At 42.0% G+C, this 17139-nt stretch overlaps 1 protein-coding gene across 1 annotated transcript in view; it reads right to left on the bottom strand.

Annotated features, from left to right (window-relative positions):
- The window catches only part of fhod3b (formin homology 2 domain containing 3b), a 91655-nt gene that overhangs the window by 71590 nt on the left and 2926 nt on the right, over positions 1–17139 (bottom strand). Inside the window, exons 2-3 of the mRNA XM_080471271.1 lie at positions 13074–13180; positions 6398–6462 (exon numbers count right to left, since the gene is read on the bottom strand). Of these exons, the coding sequence (XP_080327397.1) occupies positions 6398–6462; positions 13074–13180 (172 nt within the window). The remainder of the gene's footprint in view (positions 1–6397; positions 6463–13073; positions 13181–17139) is intronic.

The raw sequence follows: 17139 nt of genomic DNA, 5'->3' as shown, positions 1-17139 counted from the left end.
CTGAAGAAGGCAGAATATACAGTGAGATAGAGACTGATCGTTTACTGAGGAAAGGAGCAGCCAAAGACAAAAGACGATTTATTACATGTTTTCGTTCTGTGGGAGGGAACATAACTGAGTTGTTATCTTTAAATTGACCGTAGGTGTGACTGAGAGTGTGTGTAATTGTGCGTCTCTCTTAGTTTGCCCTCAGATGGCCTGACAATTGTTTGTGTACCCAATGTGTTTCCTGATCAGCTTCAGCCAGGCAAAATAATAAGCTGGACAAAGGTGGACAGAAAATGATAAATGGTCAATAGATGAATCGTTGCCAAATGACTTCTTCCTCCACGTCCATCCACTGAGCACAGAAAACACACATCCTGCAGAGACTCCTCAAACCTCAGCTCGAACTCGCCACAGACCCCAGTAGAACGTAAATAAACAATTCTGTGAGGACAACAAATAAATGTTCTCCCACGAAGCTCAGACTTTTTCCAAAGCTGTCTTTCCTTCACAACCCTCAGCTGTTTAAAGTTGGTGGTTCGGGAGGTTACACACACCTGTCCACTTCAACCAGGCCTGCAGCGGTTCCCACAGCAGCGGCGAAGCCCAGAGTGGCATCCTATTCAAATCACATGACAAGCAGTGCTTCCTTTAAAACTATATGAAGTAGGCAAATTAAGACCTCTACAAGGTATCTGATCTTCTGACAAAAGTTTGGCTGGATTTCACAAGTAAAACGAGGAGAATGAAAGAGTGGAGATAATCGATTGCAATAGTTCTCAATGGAGAGGCGTCTCGTTTCATCTGAGTTTTCTCTGCTGGTCAAGCAGCAGGCTCGTCTGTCTGACTCAGTCCTGTAAACACAGCAAGGAAAAAAATACTCCCCTGGTGGAGGAAAACGTTAGACAGCTCTCCTCTCTTCTGGATGGATGAGGAGAAGCACTGAGGGGCCTTACAACTGGAAACAGATGGCTTCTTACTATGTGCATGCCTTCGGATGAGTGTGAGTGTGCTTATATGAATTAATGCACTAAGATGATGACTTTGTATGTCAAGTAAACCTGCATACAAACCAGCAAATAGCTAAATAAATAAGATAACCAACGTCACACGCCAATGACTTTCACCTGTGTTCCATGTGGCTGTTGGGCTCAAATCCCAGAAATAAAAGATATATAAATAAAGCAGAGCAAGTGTGAGCCGAGTGATACCATCAACCCTTCCAATGATCTAGTTTTACTATCAGCTGTACTTTTTAAACAAACGCCCAGTTCACTCGATTCTCTTGTTTGCTGCCTCGGATTTCTCTGCCTTGGCGGAGTGTTGCTTACGTTGGACTCCCGGGGATGTCTCTAACTCCATGATCCCATTTTTGGAGTTCTCTTTTAATCAAGTCAAAGTGATGAGAGTCCAGGACATTTAATCTTCCTCTGGGGTCGTCCCCCCCCCCCCCCGAGGGCCAAGTGATATGTCTGTTTTTAATTATTCCCCTTCTAGTTGGCATATTTGATTTCACTGCTTTGTTGTGAGTCCAGAGTGCGATGTTATTCTGAGGATCTTCATACCTTCTTGGGGATTCATCCAAAAGTGCAAGCCACAATGGAGATGTAATCAGCCTTACACAAAAAAAACCACAACAAGAGGTGTATTTAAAATGACTTGTCTTATGAGTGGTAGCTATTTCATGCTTTTTAGTGGGATTTTATTTTATTTTATTTTTTTCTATGAGTGAAAAAAATCGTGCAGAGAAAAAGACTGTGGTTTGGAGTACCGCGATAACCCGCAAGTGATCTTATCATCTCAAGGCAAAGTGTTGACATCCCACACACCTACACGCGATAATACACTAATTAGAAAAACAAACACCGGGAACCACGGCGCTTTGCTTTCAGCTGCCAGCAATTCGTCTTCCGGGTACGGCTTGTTTTGTAGAAACTCACTGCTCGTCAACCCGAACATCAAAACTACCAATTTGGTCAAATTATAGCATGAAAGAGAGACACAAGTCAACTGCGGTCTCGATGAATCATGCCGGATTATCGGAGGTTGTAAAAGACAAGGCGGTTAATCCACTAAGAATGTGTCACCTCTGATTACAGCTGTCACTCCTCGGATGGGATCACTGCGTTGACACATGAATCTGCTCTTACAGGGAGAATACCAGCAAAGTTCAGCCTTCAAATGCGGGAATGTCAATTTCGAGAATAATTTGTATAAGTTTCATTATTTAGTGAATGAGCGTTACTGTTAATATAGAATTTTTGAGGGATGAATGAGAAATGTTCTTGTAGTTGAAAGATTTGCCACTTGGATGTCAGTTTAGCTTGACAACCCATATATACAGTATGAGCTTAAATTAAAAGTAATTTGTGGTTCCATTCTCTCGTTTGGAGGAGCTGCTCATGATCACAAAGCACACGTATCCTGTTTTCGGGTTCGTGTCCGGGTTGCAATGGTCCGTGGCCTTTGGTCTGTCTGTACTTTCTTCATACCGTCACAAGCTTCAAAAAAAAATAAAAAACAACTTCACAAAACTACAGTACTTGCAGACAATGCTAAAATAAGCACAACAGCGCTTTAATCAGGCCCCCGATACCACATCTAGTTCACCGACAACAATAAGAAGCCGGCAATTTAAACGGGCTGCGGCCAATGCTAACACGCAGGAAGAGTTTGTTCCCAAACGGGTTTGTTGGTCATACAAATATGTATAAAAAAAAAAACAACTAAAAAACTATCATCACTTCTAGAAATCTATTTACAGAAACATGTTCATTTAAGAAGTGAATTGTTTGCTCTCACTCAAGGACCATCGCACGCATCTTGTAAATCTCAGCTTTGGATTTCCCTCATATTGACAACCGTGTATTTACTATGCCAGCCTTAAACCGGCAAGTACCAGAGACCTTCAGAGGAACAGGTACAATCTGGGGTACCACTATTTAATATTCTAATAAAACAAACATTTAAATAGAATTTATTGTAAGTGTGATGAAGCTAAATTGAAAAATGAAATACGCTTTAGTGCAAAAGTAGAAAGGTAATAGTTGCGCTGACCCTGCAAGAAGAGTCACACTGTCTAAGGATCTAAAATAATATATTATGATGTGGAAAACATTAAATGTTGGAAAGCGTGTGTGTGTTACAAATTCATCATTCCATCACTTAACACACTGACAAAGAGACATCCTTCTTCCACCTCGGGAATATCACTCTTCTCTGTCCCTCCCTCTCCCAGACCACAGCTGAAATACATATCCATGCCTTCATCACCTCCAGACTCGATTATAGCAATAGCTTTCTTTATGGACTTCCCCACCACTCATTTACAAAAACTACAATATATCCAGAACTCCGCTGCCGGCCTCCTCACTCACACCCGGTCCAGAGAACACATCACCCCCATCCTCAATCAGCTCCACTGGCTCCCTGTGCAATATCGCATACAAGCTCCTCCTCCTCACCTACAACTCCCTCCATAACCTTGCCCCTCCGTATCTCACCGACCCCCAGCAACAACACCGTCCCGCCTGCCGTCTCCGCTCTGCTGACACAAACCTCCTCACACCCACACTAAGCACCGCACCTTGGGGGACCTGGCCCTCGCTGCCGCCACCCCACCCTCTGGAACTCACTGCCACAACCCATCAGGAACACAGACTCATTACTGAACTTTAACACACTACTGAAAATCCACCTGTTCAAACTTGCTTTTCCTTAAACTTAAAAATAAGTACACAACTCTGAATATTTGACCTGAAACATAGTAATACACACATGAATCACTGTACACTAACTACAACTTCCACTGTTACAGGTGTTCAATAACCTTTTCACCACTAATACCTTCACATCTTCCGCGCTATCATTCTATAGAGAGAAACTCAAGGTTTAGTGTTTTGTCAACAGATGCTTGAGTATTTGCATTAGAAGACAACCTGCTCCACTAACTGAGAGCAGCAGGGCTTTTATTAGAGTCACTATAAAGAAGAAAGCACTCTTGGGATTTATCTTCCAAATACAAACACTGTGGAATCTATTGTACAACTCTCTCAGAACCTGAAACGTATAGTCTCTGTTGCATAGATTTCTGCCTTATCTCTTCAGAGACGAATTACTCTGATTAGAGGCCTGGATTACATGCATGCAGTTGCACGGACAAACACAGTGAGACAAAGAGAAAACTGGTGCTGTGATGTGTAAACCAAAGTGGGAGATAACATAAACAGTTAGATGAACTTCTTAATTAAAAGTCCATACGCACATATTGAGGTTCCCTTAAAAATGGTGCAAAAATCACATTATGTTTCCCACAGCGGCGACCAACTCATCACTCATTCTCATGGCGGAAGGGTGGGGGGGGTGTCTGGGATAAACAACATGGTGTGCTAATCTGGCACACAATCTTGAGTGAGGTTACATGTGAAATAAGAGGATTTCCAGAGTTTTACAAATTCACAGCATATAAGTCACCGTGACGGCTCCGCACATTTTGTACTGGCTCTTCACCAAAAGGCAATTTATTGAAACAGAGTGGAGTTTTTTGGTTTTTTTTCCTTTCCTTTATGTGACATCTCTCATTACAGACTAGAAGAGGAACCGATTCACTGGAATTGACGAGGCTCAGTCCCTTTTTTAGAAAAACAAGCGCAAATCCTGAAGGACACCCAACCGTTTGTCTCTCAACGACTAACGAATTACCCCCTATGTGCAAGTCGGAAAATCGTCCAGTAATTCTGCACTCGTGGGGCGGCGATGTAAGCTCGCTCGTCAGATAAAATTAGGCTCAAATGTCTGGACAAGTTACAGTAACGGTGACCACCACAGCCCGAGGAAATAAATCAGCGAGCCACACAGGCAGTCGCCGAGAGAGACAAGAAGAAGGGCAACAGGTGGCCGTCAACTTAGGGAGAAGGAGGGTCATCATCCACTTAGAGAGGAGCGGCGAGCCTGTCTGTCACTCCCCAGGCTCCGCTAAGCTCAGCTGAGCAGCAGCAGGAGGAACAAACGGGGTAAAGCCAGTTCACAGTAGCCTTCAGACAAAATATTCACCAGTACTGTCTCAACATGAAACGGTCCTTTCCACTGTTATATAATGAGAGAACACTGAGATTTTATTTTACCGTGTCTGATCTGTGAGATGTTTACTGTATCGGTTTCACAATATTAACATCCAAAACAGAAAATCCTCACTGTAGCCAACGTGTGCAAACTTGCTTCATCACGTTCAGTTAAAACCTGCCTTTCACTCGTGTTTCATCAATTGTTGAAATAGCTGTCGTCACACTGTAGGAGACCTGCTGGAGTTTCCAAACCTACATGTCTTAATCTGAGACTACAGTAAATATAATTGGAGAGGACTATCCAATATAATGTTATAATCAGGAATAACATTACTTTAATTGTCACTGAAGAGGAAGATACAATGAAATTCAAAGCACACAGAGTACTTATGACTGAAATAAAGATTGTTTAAACACGCACACAATCAGTACTTACAGAAGTAGTACATATATCAGAAAAAACACAAAAAAGTTCAAGTTTTTGCACCCAATGTAATCTACGTTCTGATGGTCTTACTGTACACTAGACACACGATCAGGTGAGTCAACAAGTGCTGAAGATAGTTAACAGATTAAGTGTTAAAATACCTGCCCTATGTCTCTCTAGGCAAACCTTTTGTCATGTCCTCTGGAGTGTTTTCAGATGTTTTTTTTATATATTTCAGAACATCACTAAATATTTGCGAGAGCCAAACTGAGTGATATTCCTTGTCTTGTTGTTCTATGGAGACGCTAACAAAAACAGTTTATGTAATTCTTACAAATAAGGAATTCAAAATATGTTTAATCTGCATATTTACCTTTGTAACTGAATCCAGCAATATTCCTTTAAGAATCAAAGCACCTGAATCAAAGTCAGACTGTGTACATTTCTGTCGGTGAAAATTCAGGCGTCCTCAGTCTAATCAAAAGTCAACCACTGACGTGTGTGTGTGTGTGTGTGTGTGTGCGTGTGTGTGTGTGTGTGTGTGTGTGTGTGTGTGTGTGTCAGCACACCGCCCGTGTATGTTTGCATATGTTTTCACTCGGCTCGTTGTGCTCGTTATACACTGGGAGGCCCAATTAAACAAAGTGACAGAACACAGAAACTCTAAAAAACACCAAATGCTTTTTGGTCTCTGCTCTGAGCCAGCCACTTAAATGTTGTTGACTGTCAGTCAAATTAAGATTCTTGGCTCTTTTCTTTTTCTTCTTTTTCTTTTTTTCGTTCGACAAGCACAGAAAAAAATTCATAACAATTAATCCAGTGATGACAGAGCGAATTAACGCTTGTTCCAATTGTAATATAGATGGAGGAAGACAGATTAATCATCATAAAGTAAGAGGTGACAGAAAGTTTCATTACTCACCGATGCAGGCATGAACCCTGACAGATAGCTGAGTCCGAAGAATAATGCTGTGTTTCTTCCCTCTCCTGTTAAGAGGAAAGAGAAAGAAAGCAATGTCATGAGCAGTGCGGATCAGAATCACAATTTCTAGTTTGATGTCTATGTTAAAGCGCAACTTTGGAAAAATAATGATGCTTGTATACATATCATGCACAAAATTTAAAAAAAAAACTAAACATAAAGGACCAGTGTGTTATACAGTCCGGCTTTATCCAAAACCTTTATTGTTTGGTAGTTTGAACACAACAGGGAAAAGATCTTCATCTGTGAAACTGAAGGATGGGAGTGACTCGGAGGTCAGCGGAGCCCTCTGCGTTAATGGAGATATGCCAGGACCCTGTCAGCCGTTCACAATGTCTGAATGTCAACACAAAACAAAGAGACAACAATGCAGCCTGATTCTATTCAGTGGGGAAAGCGAGTGTGAGAGCAGTGCAGCTCGTAGGCTGACAAAGGATGCTTTGCCTGCTTAGAAAGTCCTTCTTCTTAGACATCGCAAAAAAAAACCAAAAACCTCTCGAAATCAAATATGAGGTTTTCTGGTTGTTCTAAGCCAAAATATTTGAAAGAAAATTGTCTTAATGTTCACAGAGCAGAGCCTAAAAAACAAACGACAGCTGCGTCTTGCACAAAGTGTGTTGAGATTTCTGAAAAGAAACATGACAGACACACTTGTTGAAGAATTTTTGCAGTATTACTTCTGTCATATGAAGACCAAAGTAGCAAAATATGGAAATTTAAGCCTTTCTGTTGGGATGGGATGGATATGGATGGGATGGACGGTGCGACAATAAACTTAACAAAATTCAAAAGTTGAGCATTTTCATTATTACAACCACATAGAACAGATGATTATAAAAGCATGTGAATCAATTTCCTCATTACTACCATCTCCATTATCGTGCAGATGGAACTAAATGTGTATAGTCTGTCTATATATTGCATACTTTTCCTTTTTGAAAATGTCTGTAGGGGCTCCATACAATAATAACTATCCTGTGACGCTCTCATTTATTAAAGAAACTCATTTAAATGTAGTCATGAAGACTTGGAGTGTGTGAGATGATCAGAGACAGCATGATATCAACGTCACCCTGCATGAATCACTCGATTGCCCCCGTGGCCTCACTATTGGTCTCATTCATTTTTAATGTAAAGATCTGTGAGATGACTTTGTTGCAATCAAACCAAACAAGTGAAACTGTACTGAATCCCAGTCATGTCCGCCTGCAGGTCATAGTTCTGTTTGGGATCACAGATTGTGCCATTGACTTCCTTACTAGCGACCGAGCCGTCCAAACAAAGGCAGCAGACACAAACGTAGACAAGAGAACAGCAGGTAGAGTTGCACAACACCACCCAGGCACCTTAGTAAACCTACGCACTGACAAATGGGCTTTTATGCTGCCGTGCACAAAGGCTTGTGGGACTGTTCAGCGCCAGCAGCAGACTGTCGCTGTTAGTGACCATCGGGCAGGAGAAGTTCTGCGTCTACAACACTGCGTAGGGCAAGAAGCATCAATACTGCACAAGTGCATCGCCGGCACACAGACGTTAACGTCTTTCCTATTCCGACTAGTCGGAGTGATATGCACACGAGCAGAATGACGGCAGGGGGAAGTCTGTTCATGCTCACTGGTTATCAAATATGATATCAAACAACAAGAAGAGGCGACACGGGAGCAATGTCTGTCAGCACGGACATTTACTGGTGTGATGAGGCGGCACGCCGGAATTTAATCCGCTGCAATGCCGTTGAGGCAAACCGGTAACTAGAGCCATTTTGTCACGAATGTCTGCTTTCTCTCCGCCTCGCTGCAACAGGATCCCTGTGCTTAACTACAACCCGAGGCAACCCAGGCCAACATGCTCATTATCAAATTAAACAAAAGTGCAAGCAATACGAAGGAGGTTTTTAAGACCCTCCCCTTCGCCAATTAAACATGAAAATCAGACGCTGGAGCCAAAAGTTGTGAAATTATCGTGACTTTAAAGAATGTCGGACAAATTACACATTGATAAAATGCTGGCATATAATACCTACTGAATATTTGGTCTGTCACATTATGTCTGATTCATACACTTTTCTTGAGCTAATCCAACTTATTATGTCATTTTCTTTTCTTTTTTTTAATGTCCAAGATAAATTAACATTAACTCAGTAAAATTTCATAACTATCTTCACCTCAAGTGTTACACAGCAGAACAACGCATAAAAATAACAAGCATATGTTGCCATTTCACATTATTTTTATGTATTTGTCTCTATTCCCCCGTTGCTGCTCAGTTGTACAGCAACCTCATAAAGCTGTGTCCTAATCCTCATCCAGAAAACAGCAGCAGCAGCAACTGGACTGGTGGACGTCCGCCAGCTCCACTGTTCTCTGGCTTTATCTAGGGGAGCATTACTGGCCTTGTTTATAAAACAAGACCAAAAAAAAAAGGATACCCACAGAAACCGAACACACATAGTTGGAATACAGTAAAGCCAGCACTTCCCCTCAAAGACCAATTAATGCCAGACAAGAAGGCCCCGCAAAGATCTGCTGATGCAGCACTTTGTGGACACCCCGGGTCAAGAGTGTCTAAAGAAGGGACTTCCAAATCTCTGATTAAAACATGTGGGGCTCAATAAATCAACAAGGTTCATCTATATTATACCGGGACAGTAGTGAAGCAGCCACACATGCACACACAGACATGCATGTATAAACGCCATCCAGTCACCAAACCGCTCCGTTCTCTTAGTAATACCCTTTGACTGCAAATGCAGTGGGAACAACTTTTATTTCCACTCTTGCAGCCGGGCTTGTACCGCCTTTGACAATTCCTCTGGTTCTCTTCAAATGGACTTTTTTCCCCTTCAAATTAAAATCTCGTGTGCTGTGAGCATCCACGAAACAATGTCCAAGTGGGTCAGAAAAAAATGAAAATAATGAAAGCAGAGCTGTCCTCGGAGAGATGAAAGGATATGATGAGAAAACTCTGAATAGTTGAGGCCCGCAGACTGAGAACAGTTGAATTTTAATATGCTTGACTTCTAAATGGTTGTCAGACACATCAAAAACACTCAATAAAAACTAAAGACGGGCATTTTCAGCTGAAAGCAGTTGGCTTTCTTGTATAAATTAGATGCAACAGGGCAGTTCAAACACTTTGCATGCTGAATCACTTACAAAGCTAATAACAGCACTTTACATTATCTTTTAAAGAAAAGCCAGGAAACACATATCCTCGAGGAGTTATAACTTCACCTATAATCTGCCAATCAATGTCACACATCAGAGAAAGGAAAATGCCACACTCAACACAAAAACTCTCCAGAACATGAGTGCATGCTCCTCCGCTTCAAGCTATGTAATCCACCAAAATATTCCGAGGGCTGTACAAGTGTATGAGCACATGTCAGGCCATCTGATCCTAACAATGTCACCCACGCTCCACCTCGGGGGGGGGGGCTACAAATGCAGGAAATTGTGTGTATATGATTCAATCAATCACAGCTACGAACCTCAACGACAAGTCGACTACCTAAAACTGTGCAGACACGTCTGGGCTCCGCGCTCAGTTTATAACCTGAAGTCAGGCCGTATCAGTGAAGGGACGGGGGATTTACGAGTCGCAATCTGCTATAGCCGAGCTTCATAACATAGTGTGGAAGTGATTATGGCCCTTAAGCTCCCGTGACATGGATATCTTCAGGCTCTGCAGCCCTCTGTCAGAGGATCACACTTTAATCTGATTGTAAAGACACTAGGTATGACACAGGCGCCTCTGGAATGTAACCTGTCATTAATATCAATTACAGATGGCTCCAATTGCCAATGATCAGGAGAGTTTGGGAACTGGAACAGAATATGAACATTTCACTCCACTTGTGAGGTGGTTATGTCGATTAGTTCGAGTAAAAACTAATTTCTGATCTAATGTGTAATTAATCTTATTAGAGCACACGGATACTTTGAGTTGTACTCCATAGAGGAAACACTGGAAACTTGAGTTTCGACTGCCGCTCGTAGACTGCACGCCATAAAAGGAGAGTGAAAAAACAAAACAAAAAAATGGAACAAGTAAAGGTGAAATGCCCCATCTGACATTTTATTAGCTTAACAATCATCAAATCAACAACACCGAGCTGTGGGGGGTGTAATCTTGGGCACATCAGCATCATAAAAAGCCAGCAAGCAGAACTGCCCTATTTTTACGGAATAATTGGCTAACCACCTTCACCCCCAGCCTCCTCAGACAACACTGCGAGGGTTTAATGACACACATCCATACCACCCTGTGCCAGCTGGCACGTTACGAGCCTTGGCAGTCTCGGCCTTTGACGAGAGAAGAAGTGGACCACTTTAACCTCACAGCTCTCAATAGCCTCCCATAAGCTCCTAACAATTTCAGCAGGAACTGGGAAAGGACAGCACTCCCACCGTCCAATAGAAACACCGAGCCAGAGAGCAGCTTATGAATTCCAAGTTAGACAAATAAATCCATACATGTCTGTGGTCCAGCTGACCAGGAACTCTCATGCCAACCTCTGGTTTGTGATCATCTCGAGCAGGCGGTACATGAATGATATATCAACATAGTCCGCAGTGCGTGAAAAAACATATGGAGTCAATAAAGTAAAGGGCCAGGGGAAAGTGTACGAAACTGAAATTAAACTAACACAATTTTAAGCCTTTCTTTTTCTTTCTTCTTCTGGGTCCAGGAGTTATGTCAAGGCAAAGTATCACATACAGCCGCATGCTTCAGGGAAACAACACCGCCAGGGTAAAAGCTTGTACAACTGCAGTTTTCTAAATGCTCTAATGAGAACAGCACACTCGGCTGCAATGAGGGTGATCACTCACGAGACGTGTCTGCAACGCAAGTGGTTCAGATTATATCATTGCTAAAGCTTGACCTGGGAGGCCAGGTCTTTTCAGGAATACGGATGGATGAATGCCATGGAAATTGCTACACAGGAGGTATTAATGTACTGAAATGATTTAAAGCATTTTTCAAGCTCTGACTTCATGCTATACCACCACGTCTACACACCACACATTAAAACACCTCCAGATATGGTCCAATCGGCGAAAATATCTGGACTGTGTATGAAACGAGAGGGCTTTGAAGTCCGACCTAAAAGCTCTGGACTCATAAAAAGGTGATGAGATAGAAAACTGCACTCAGGTAGGAGGCGCCTTAAAGAAAATGTTACTCTTACTATAGAGCTTTTATGCGTTACGACATGATAAAATGGCAAGAAAATAAATTTTTGTTTTGTTAAAGGGGATTTAGATTTGATTTAAAATGTCACGTTATTAATATTGGATGCATTATATATAAATCAGATGTATTCCTGCAACATCTACCATATGTATCTTTAATAAAACATCAGGATTTAAACAATGATTTACTGAAAAATGAAAAAATAATAAATAATGCCGTAATAAAGCGAGAACACAACTGAATAAAATCAGTATTTGATGCTTTGACCAGACGGGTCACTTCTGCCTGAATAAAGAATATTAATAAATAATAAAGAAAAGTTTGGACAATAGCTTTTTAGATATGTTAAGTTTAAATATTTCAGGAGTACCAATGTTTGCAACAACTTAACAATTTGACATGAGAGCCTACAACATGAAACATGTTACACCATTGGGAATTTAGCTGACCAGTGTTGTAATACTTCATGCTTACAGTAAATACCAATATTAGAAATGATTATCCAGTCGATTGTCCAGCCAAAAATAAAAAAAACCCATCTACAGATAATAAAATGTTCTGTCTTGAGTGTGACCATGATGATAATAGCACTGATATTGATTCATACGGACTCTCTCAAAGTGCTGAGAGACTTTTTTTAAACCGAGAGCCCCTCAAGGTGGAGTAATGTCTGTCCATTCAACAGATCCAGATCGGACGCTCTCTTCCCAACAGAGTTCCGTCAGCTGAGGCCCGGAAAGGGGATTATTTAACTAAATCACCCTGGATCGCAATAGGGATCATTATGATTCAAATCTCTGTAATAGTATCAAATTAGGCAAAGGAATACAGCATGTTGGGTATTAATATGTATCCCCACAGCAAACGATTTAAATAATTTATCTGTTCCGTCTTATCGAGGCTCAAATGTACGTCTCTCCCTCTCTCTCTACAAATAGTAATCATATTGTACTGATTATGTCCGCCTGTTAAAAGCAGGGAAATATTTGCGGTCTTTAAAAGCCAGATTGTTGCAATCAAAACCTTTTTTTTTAAATCGCTTACTCTTAAATCTTTCACTTTTTATTTCAGCTGGACGACGGCTAATGTGACCACAGCCGATACGAGCGGGCCATTGGTGGACAATCAGAGCCTGGCAGGCAACATCCATTACTGCGTCCACCTGCCAACGCCGTGCCCGTCCCCTCTCGTGTTTTCAGCCTGGGCTGCACTGGCACCACGCCCAGCAGCACCTTTTGAAGTGTGAGGGATATATGAGCAACTTTTTTATGGCGGCATCCAAGTTTGTTCCAGTTTTTTAGGTTCAGCGTGGTTTCGTATGTTCTTTTCATTTCAGCGTGCGGTATGCGCGCAAACTTTAGTCAAGTTTGGAGATAGTGAAGAGAGAGGCTAATAGAGAGACGTGTGATTGCTATCTTACCCTCCATCCTCCTGAAAACCTTCCAGCTCGTCCCGCTGCTCTGCCAGGGTCGACTCCAGGTCCAAGTAGCTTCCATTATGGGACAGCTGAAGGGCGCAGTCATCGGGCTGAACGGGGAGACAACACATGGGCATGAATGACGAGTGCTTCAAAAGACTTTAAAACGAAGAAATGTATCATCGCATGACATGAGAAAGCCATTTAGGTGCGATTCAACTGAAGGTTACAGCTTTTATCAGCGTGGGAGCCACATGTCTGCTGCTGTAATGGTACAAACATTTAGAGGCTGAGCGTGAGACAGAAGAGGGACGAAGGCTTTGATTAAAAGTTATCTTATTAAAAAAGGAAAAACACCCAACGTGCATATCAATTTATGACCACGCCAACAAAGGTTCAGTATGTATGTTAAAACTTTTTACAAAAACTACTCAAGCGAATTGCAAGACATTTTCAGGGATGATTTCTCATCATCCAAGATCCAATCGATTAGATTTTGGGACGTTAATGGCTTACCGTCTTAGACTAAATCCCAAAAAACTGCAAAAGAATTTCCCATACAAAGCAAACGAGAGAGGCACCTCATGGAGGAGATCAATGGAGATCAGCGTCTGTTGCCATGGAGACGCTCCCTGCACAATATGTATGTATCTATGTATGTATTTTACCAACTTTTTGCAGAAACAATCAACCCGAATTGCATGACCGCTTTAGGGATGATTTGTCATCATCCAAGGACCAATCCATTAGATTAGGTGAGATATTTACTCCATTGTCGACACGCTGGAGCTTCGTCTGCGAGCACACTGCTAAGTCTGCTCCCCGGCCCCCTTCGCCACTCTCAGCCAATCACATGCAACTCACTCAAGTAACACAAAAGAATGCGAACCAACAGAACATAATTTCACCTTAACGTTGCAAGGTGGCGATTCAAGTTTTCATTGTGTAGCGGTCGAATGTGCAACACATCTTAGGTTCATCATCTGCAGTGAACTTTCTAAAGTCCTTCTATCAGCTCCTGTCAGTGCTCTCTAATGACAAACGTGCACATGCTCGGCTGCAGGGAGCTGGTGCAGGTTCAGAGCCTAGGGCCTCTTGTCGCTCTCCTCTCCCCCGTCTGATTAACTATCAATGCACAAGATGGTTTTGCAGAGGAGGCATGATTTGTCTGGTCTTGAATGGCTGTCGTCGCCCGGCTGCGTTCAAGCGCATGAAGAATGCCAGTCTGTCTGTTCGCTTGTCTGCTTGACCTCCAAATTGGAGATATTAACCTATTTTTACCGAGAGTCTGTCAGCTCTGCGGGAAAGTGGTTCTGACGGTGAAGCCGAGGACAGGAAAATAAATACCTTCACGAGAGGGCGAACGTACGACTTTAGTGGAGAGAGTTGCACTGTTCCGCTCGTAAATACATTGAAGTCAGTATCTCTGTGATGCACTGGCACTAATGTTACTTGCACATCCCACAGAGGAGCCCTGCAAGACTTAATGCACTCTTAATGAGCAACACATGTAAACATATATCCAACATGTGCTTTCTGAATCAAACCAGTTATTGCCGAGTCTGATACAGTTCAATTTCCTTCCACATATGACAGTAACTTAATTAAACATGAAGGAAAAACACTGGGAAAGACATTACGGCTTTGATCTGTACAGCCACTCTGTTTGTATTACTGCACTGCAGCACTCAAGGACTGTGTCACATTTGAGAACTGAAACAAAACATGTGGTCGGTTGGGAAAACTTTCGCTCTCCCTTCAATTCGCTCCGTGACTCGGAGAAGTCTTGTTTGCTTTCCAAGCATGGTAAACCAAAAGATTATTGGTAATATGAAAGTTGTAGAGATAATAAAGCTGAAAATTATCTTTCTTTTTTTTCTTCAGGAGAAGGCTGGATGTATAGCTCAAGGCCAACTCACAACACAGCTCGGGAGATTTCTGGTTTCTAACACAGACAGTCTAAACTGTTGCTGTTGTTCTTATAGTGATGCAGACAGCAAAAGAAATCAACAACGCAACATGTCGCGAGAGGAGAAGGAAATCACACACATCTACACTGCAGTCTCTGGAGGAAATAAAGTGAATCAGCGGATTACAAAACAGATTCTGGACAGACAGGAAATCCCAGCAGAGAGGACCGACTTCGTCCCATGTCGATGGACTGAGATGCCCTGTGAAATGGTGAAACAGAGACACAAAATGTACCATAGAGGAGAAGTCCGTGGTTTTTCCAAAGTGGGGGGCAGGCCTTTCTTGGCGGGCGCCAGAGAGCTTTGAGAAGGGGGAACTCTATAGATCATTCTAATATAACACACATTTTAAGAACAAAATTCATTTGAACCATAATGGTAACAAATGAAATGAAAGAAAGAAGCTTCAGTAGAAAATCGTACATATGAAGGTCACGGCAGTTGCAGGCTATATATGAGACTTAACAAGTATATTAAGTTTAAAGCATCGAAATAACATAAGAATCCTGCTAGACATCCCAACAATATCTTAACATTAGGAGGAGCAACATTCAACATCAAATGATAACTAGAAGTGATGTGTGACTTGAAATTTGGGTTGCAAGCTCACACTTTGAAAATCACTACAGTAAATCATACATGATTTACTGATCTCTGGTTGCATCCTACATAATCAGCAAGTTTCTGAATAATCGCAGAAAATACTTCAGTTTTTATTTACTTATTCCCACCAAAGACAGTCCGACTCGCCGTTGAATTACAATGAACCCTCCATTTTTTTGCTCACGCTTTCTGAAAACAGTTGTTAATTCAACAATCTTGGAACACTTGGACATGTAAAAATAACGTATGAAACATCTCAATATACTTTCATTACAACTATTGTTTTACCCTGAGTACTACAATTTGTGGATACAAAAGAAAGGTAAACAAAGTTTTGGACTCGTTCAGGTTTTCACTGTGTATCAGACAGAAAACAGACAAACTTATGAGCTGGTTTTGCAGCTGCAACCAATAATTAGTCCAACTGGGGAACCGAGATATGCAAAAGAAATAACTTGAAGACCAAAATCAACAGAAGCAGAAATGTCAAAGTGAATTAGGAAGGTTTGCCCTTGTCCACTTTTGTACATCAACCGTACACATCCACACATTCATCTTCCAACCGCCGCCAATTCGCACGCTCATTACACGATCAAGATGGATTATTGCAACACATGACAAGATTCCTGGATGGCCTTTAATCCAGAAGCAGTGGTACCAGATTATCAGAAGCAGAGGCTACTCTCACTGTCCCCTGCCCAGGACTTGAACCCACAGTGGCCCTGCGGTGGCCGAGTCCAGAGACGCAACCACAAGCTCCGCTCACACACTGAGGTCTGGCCTCTCCCTTCAACCACCATACTGTGGTCCACTGACCAGGGAGGCAGTAAAGGCAAGAAAGGACTAAAAATAAACACCATGCAATTTCCCATTTAAAACTGCTATCTCACTCCAAATGTCTGGATATCGCACAGCCAGAAATGAGATTGAGCCAAACTTGCACATTTGAAGTTCAAAACTTAATAACATTGTCTTTGATATTGTACATCTTAGTCATCCTGCACATTTCCGGCTGCAGGTGGCACAAAATTCAACAAAACACACGTACATAGGTACACTTTTAGAGCTTTCTTTGCTTGATGGCTGCGGTGATTTGTGGCCTCGTCACACCTGAAGCTTCGATGACCTGGAACAACAATATGGACCACAAAGGGTGTATCTGTCCACACGCTGCTTATACTGAAAGGAGCCTTGTGCTGCAACAAAATGCAGAGGCCGACAAAACCTCAACTCTGCATGACAATGTGTAAAAGAATTCAAAGGAGCTCTGACAGGCATAAAGGAGGAACCTGTATTTTACAGCATTTAACATAACTTCTCATTATGGGACTAAAAAAAATGCAGAAAAACAACTTTCCCAAAAAATTGAAATAACAAAAGGGAGAGTCTCCTCTCCAAGGCCTCCTTTCATTTTTTGGGGGGAGTAAGCAAACTGATGCAATGCCCGCAAAGCACTTACAGAGGAGAAACCATATAGAGAGGACAAAAGTATTGAT

Source organism: Lipophrys pholis (assembly GCF_963383615.2).
Source record: "Lipophrys pholis genome assembly, chromosome: 9".
NCBI classification, from domain to species: Eukaryota; Metazoa; Chordata; class Actinopteri; order Blenniiformes; family Blenniidae; genus Lipophrys; species Lipophrys pholis.
The sequence above is the reverse complement of the archived record's forward strand: the minus strand, read 5'-3'. Positions and strand labels throughout refer to the sequence as shown.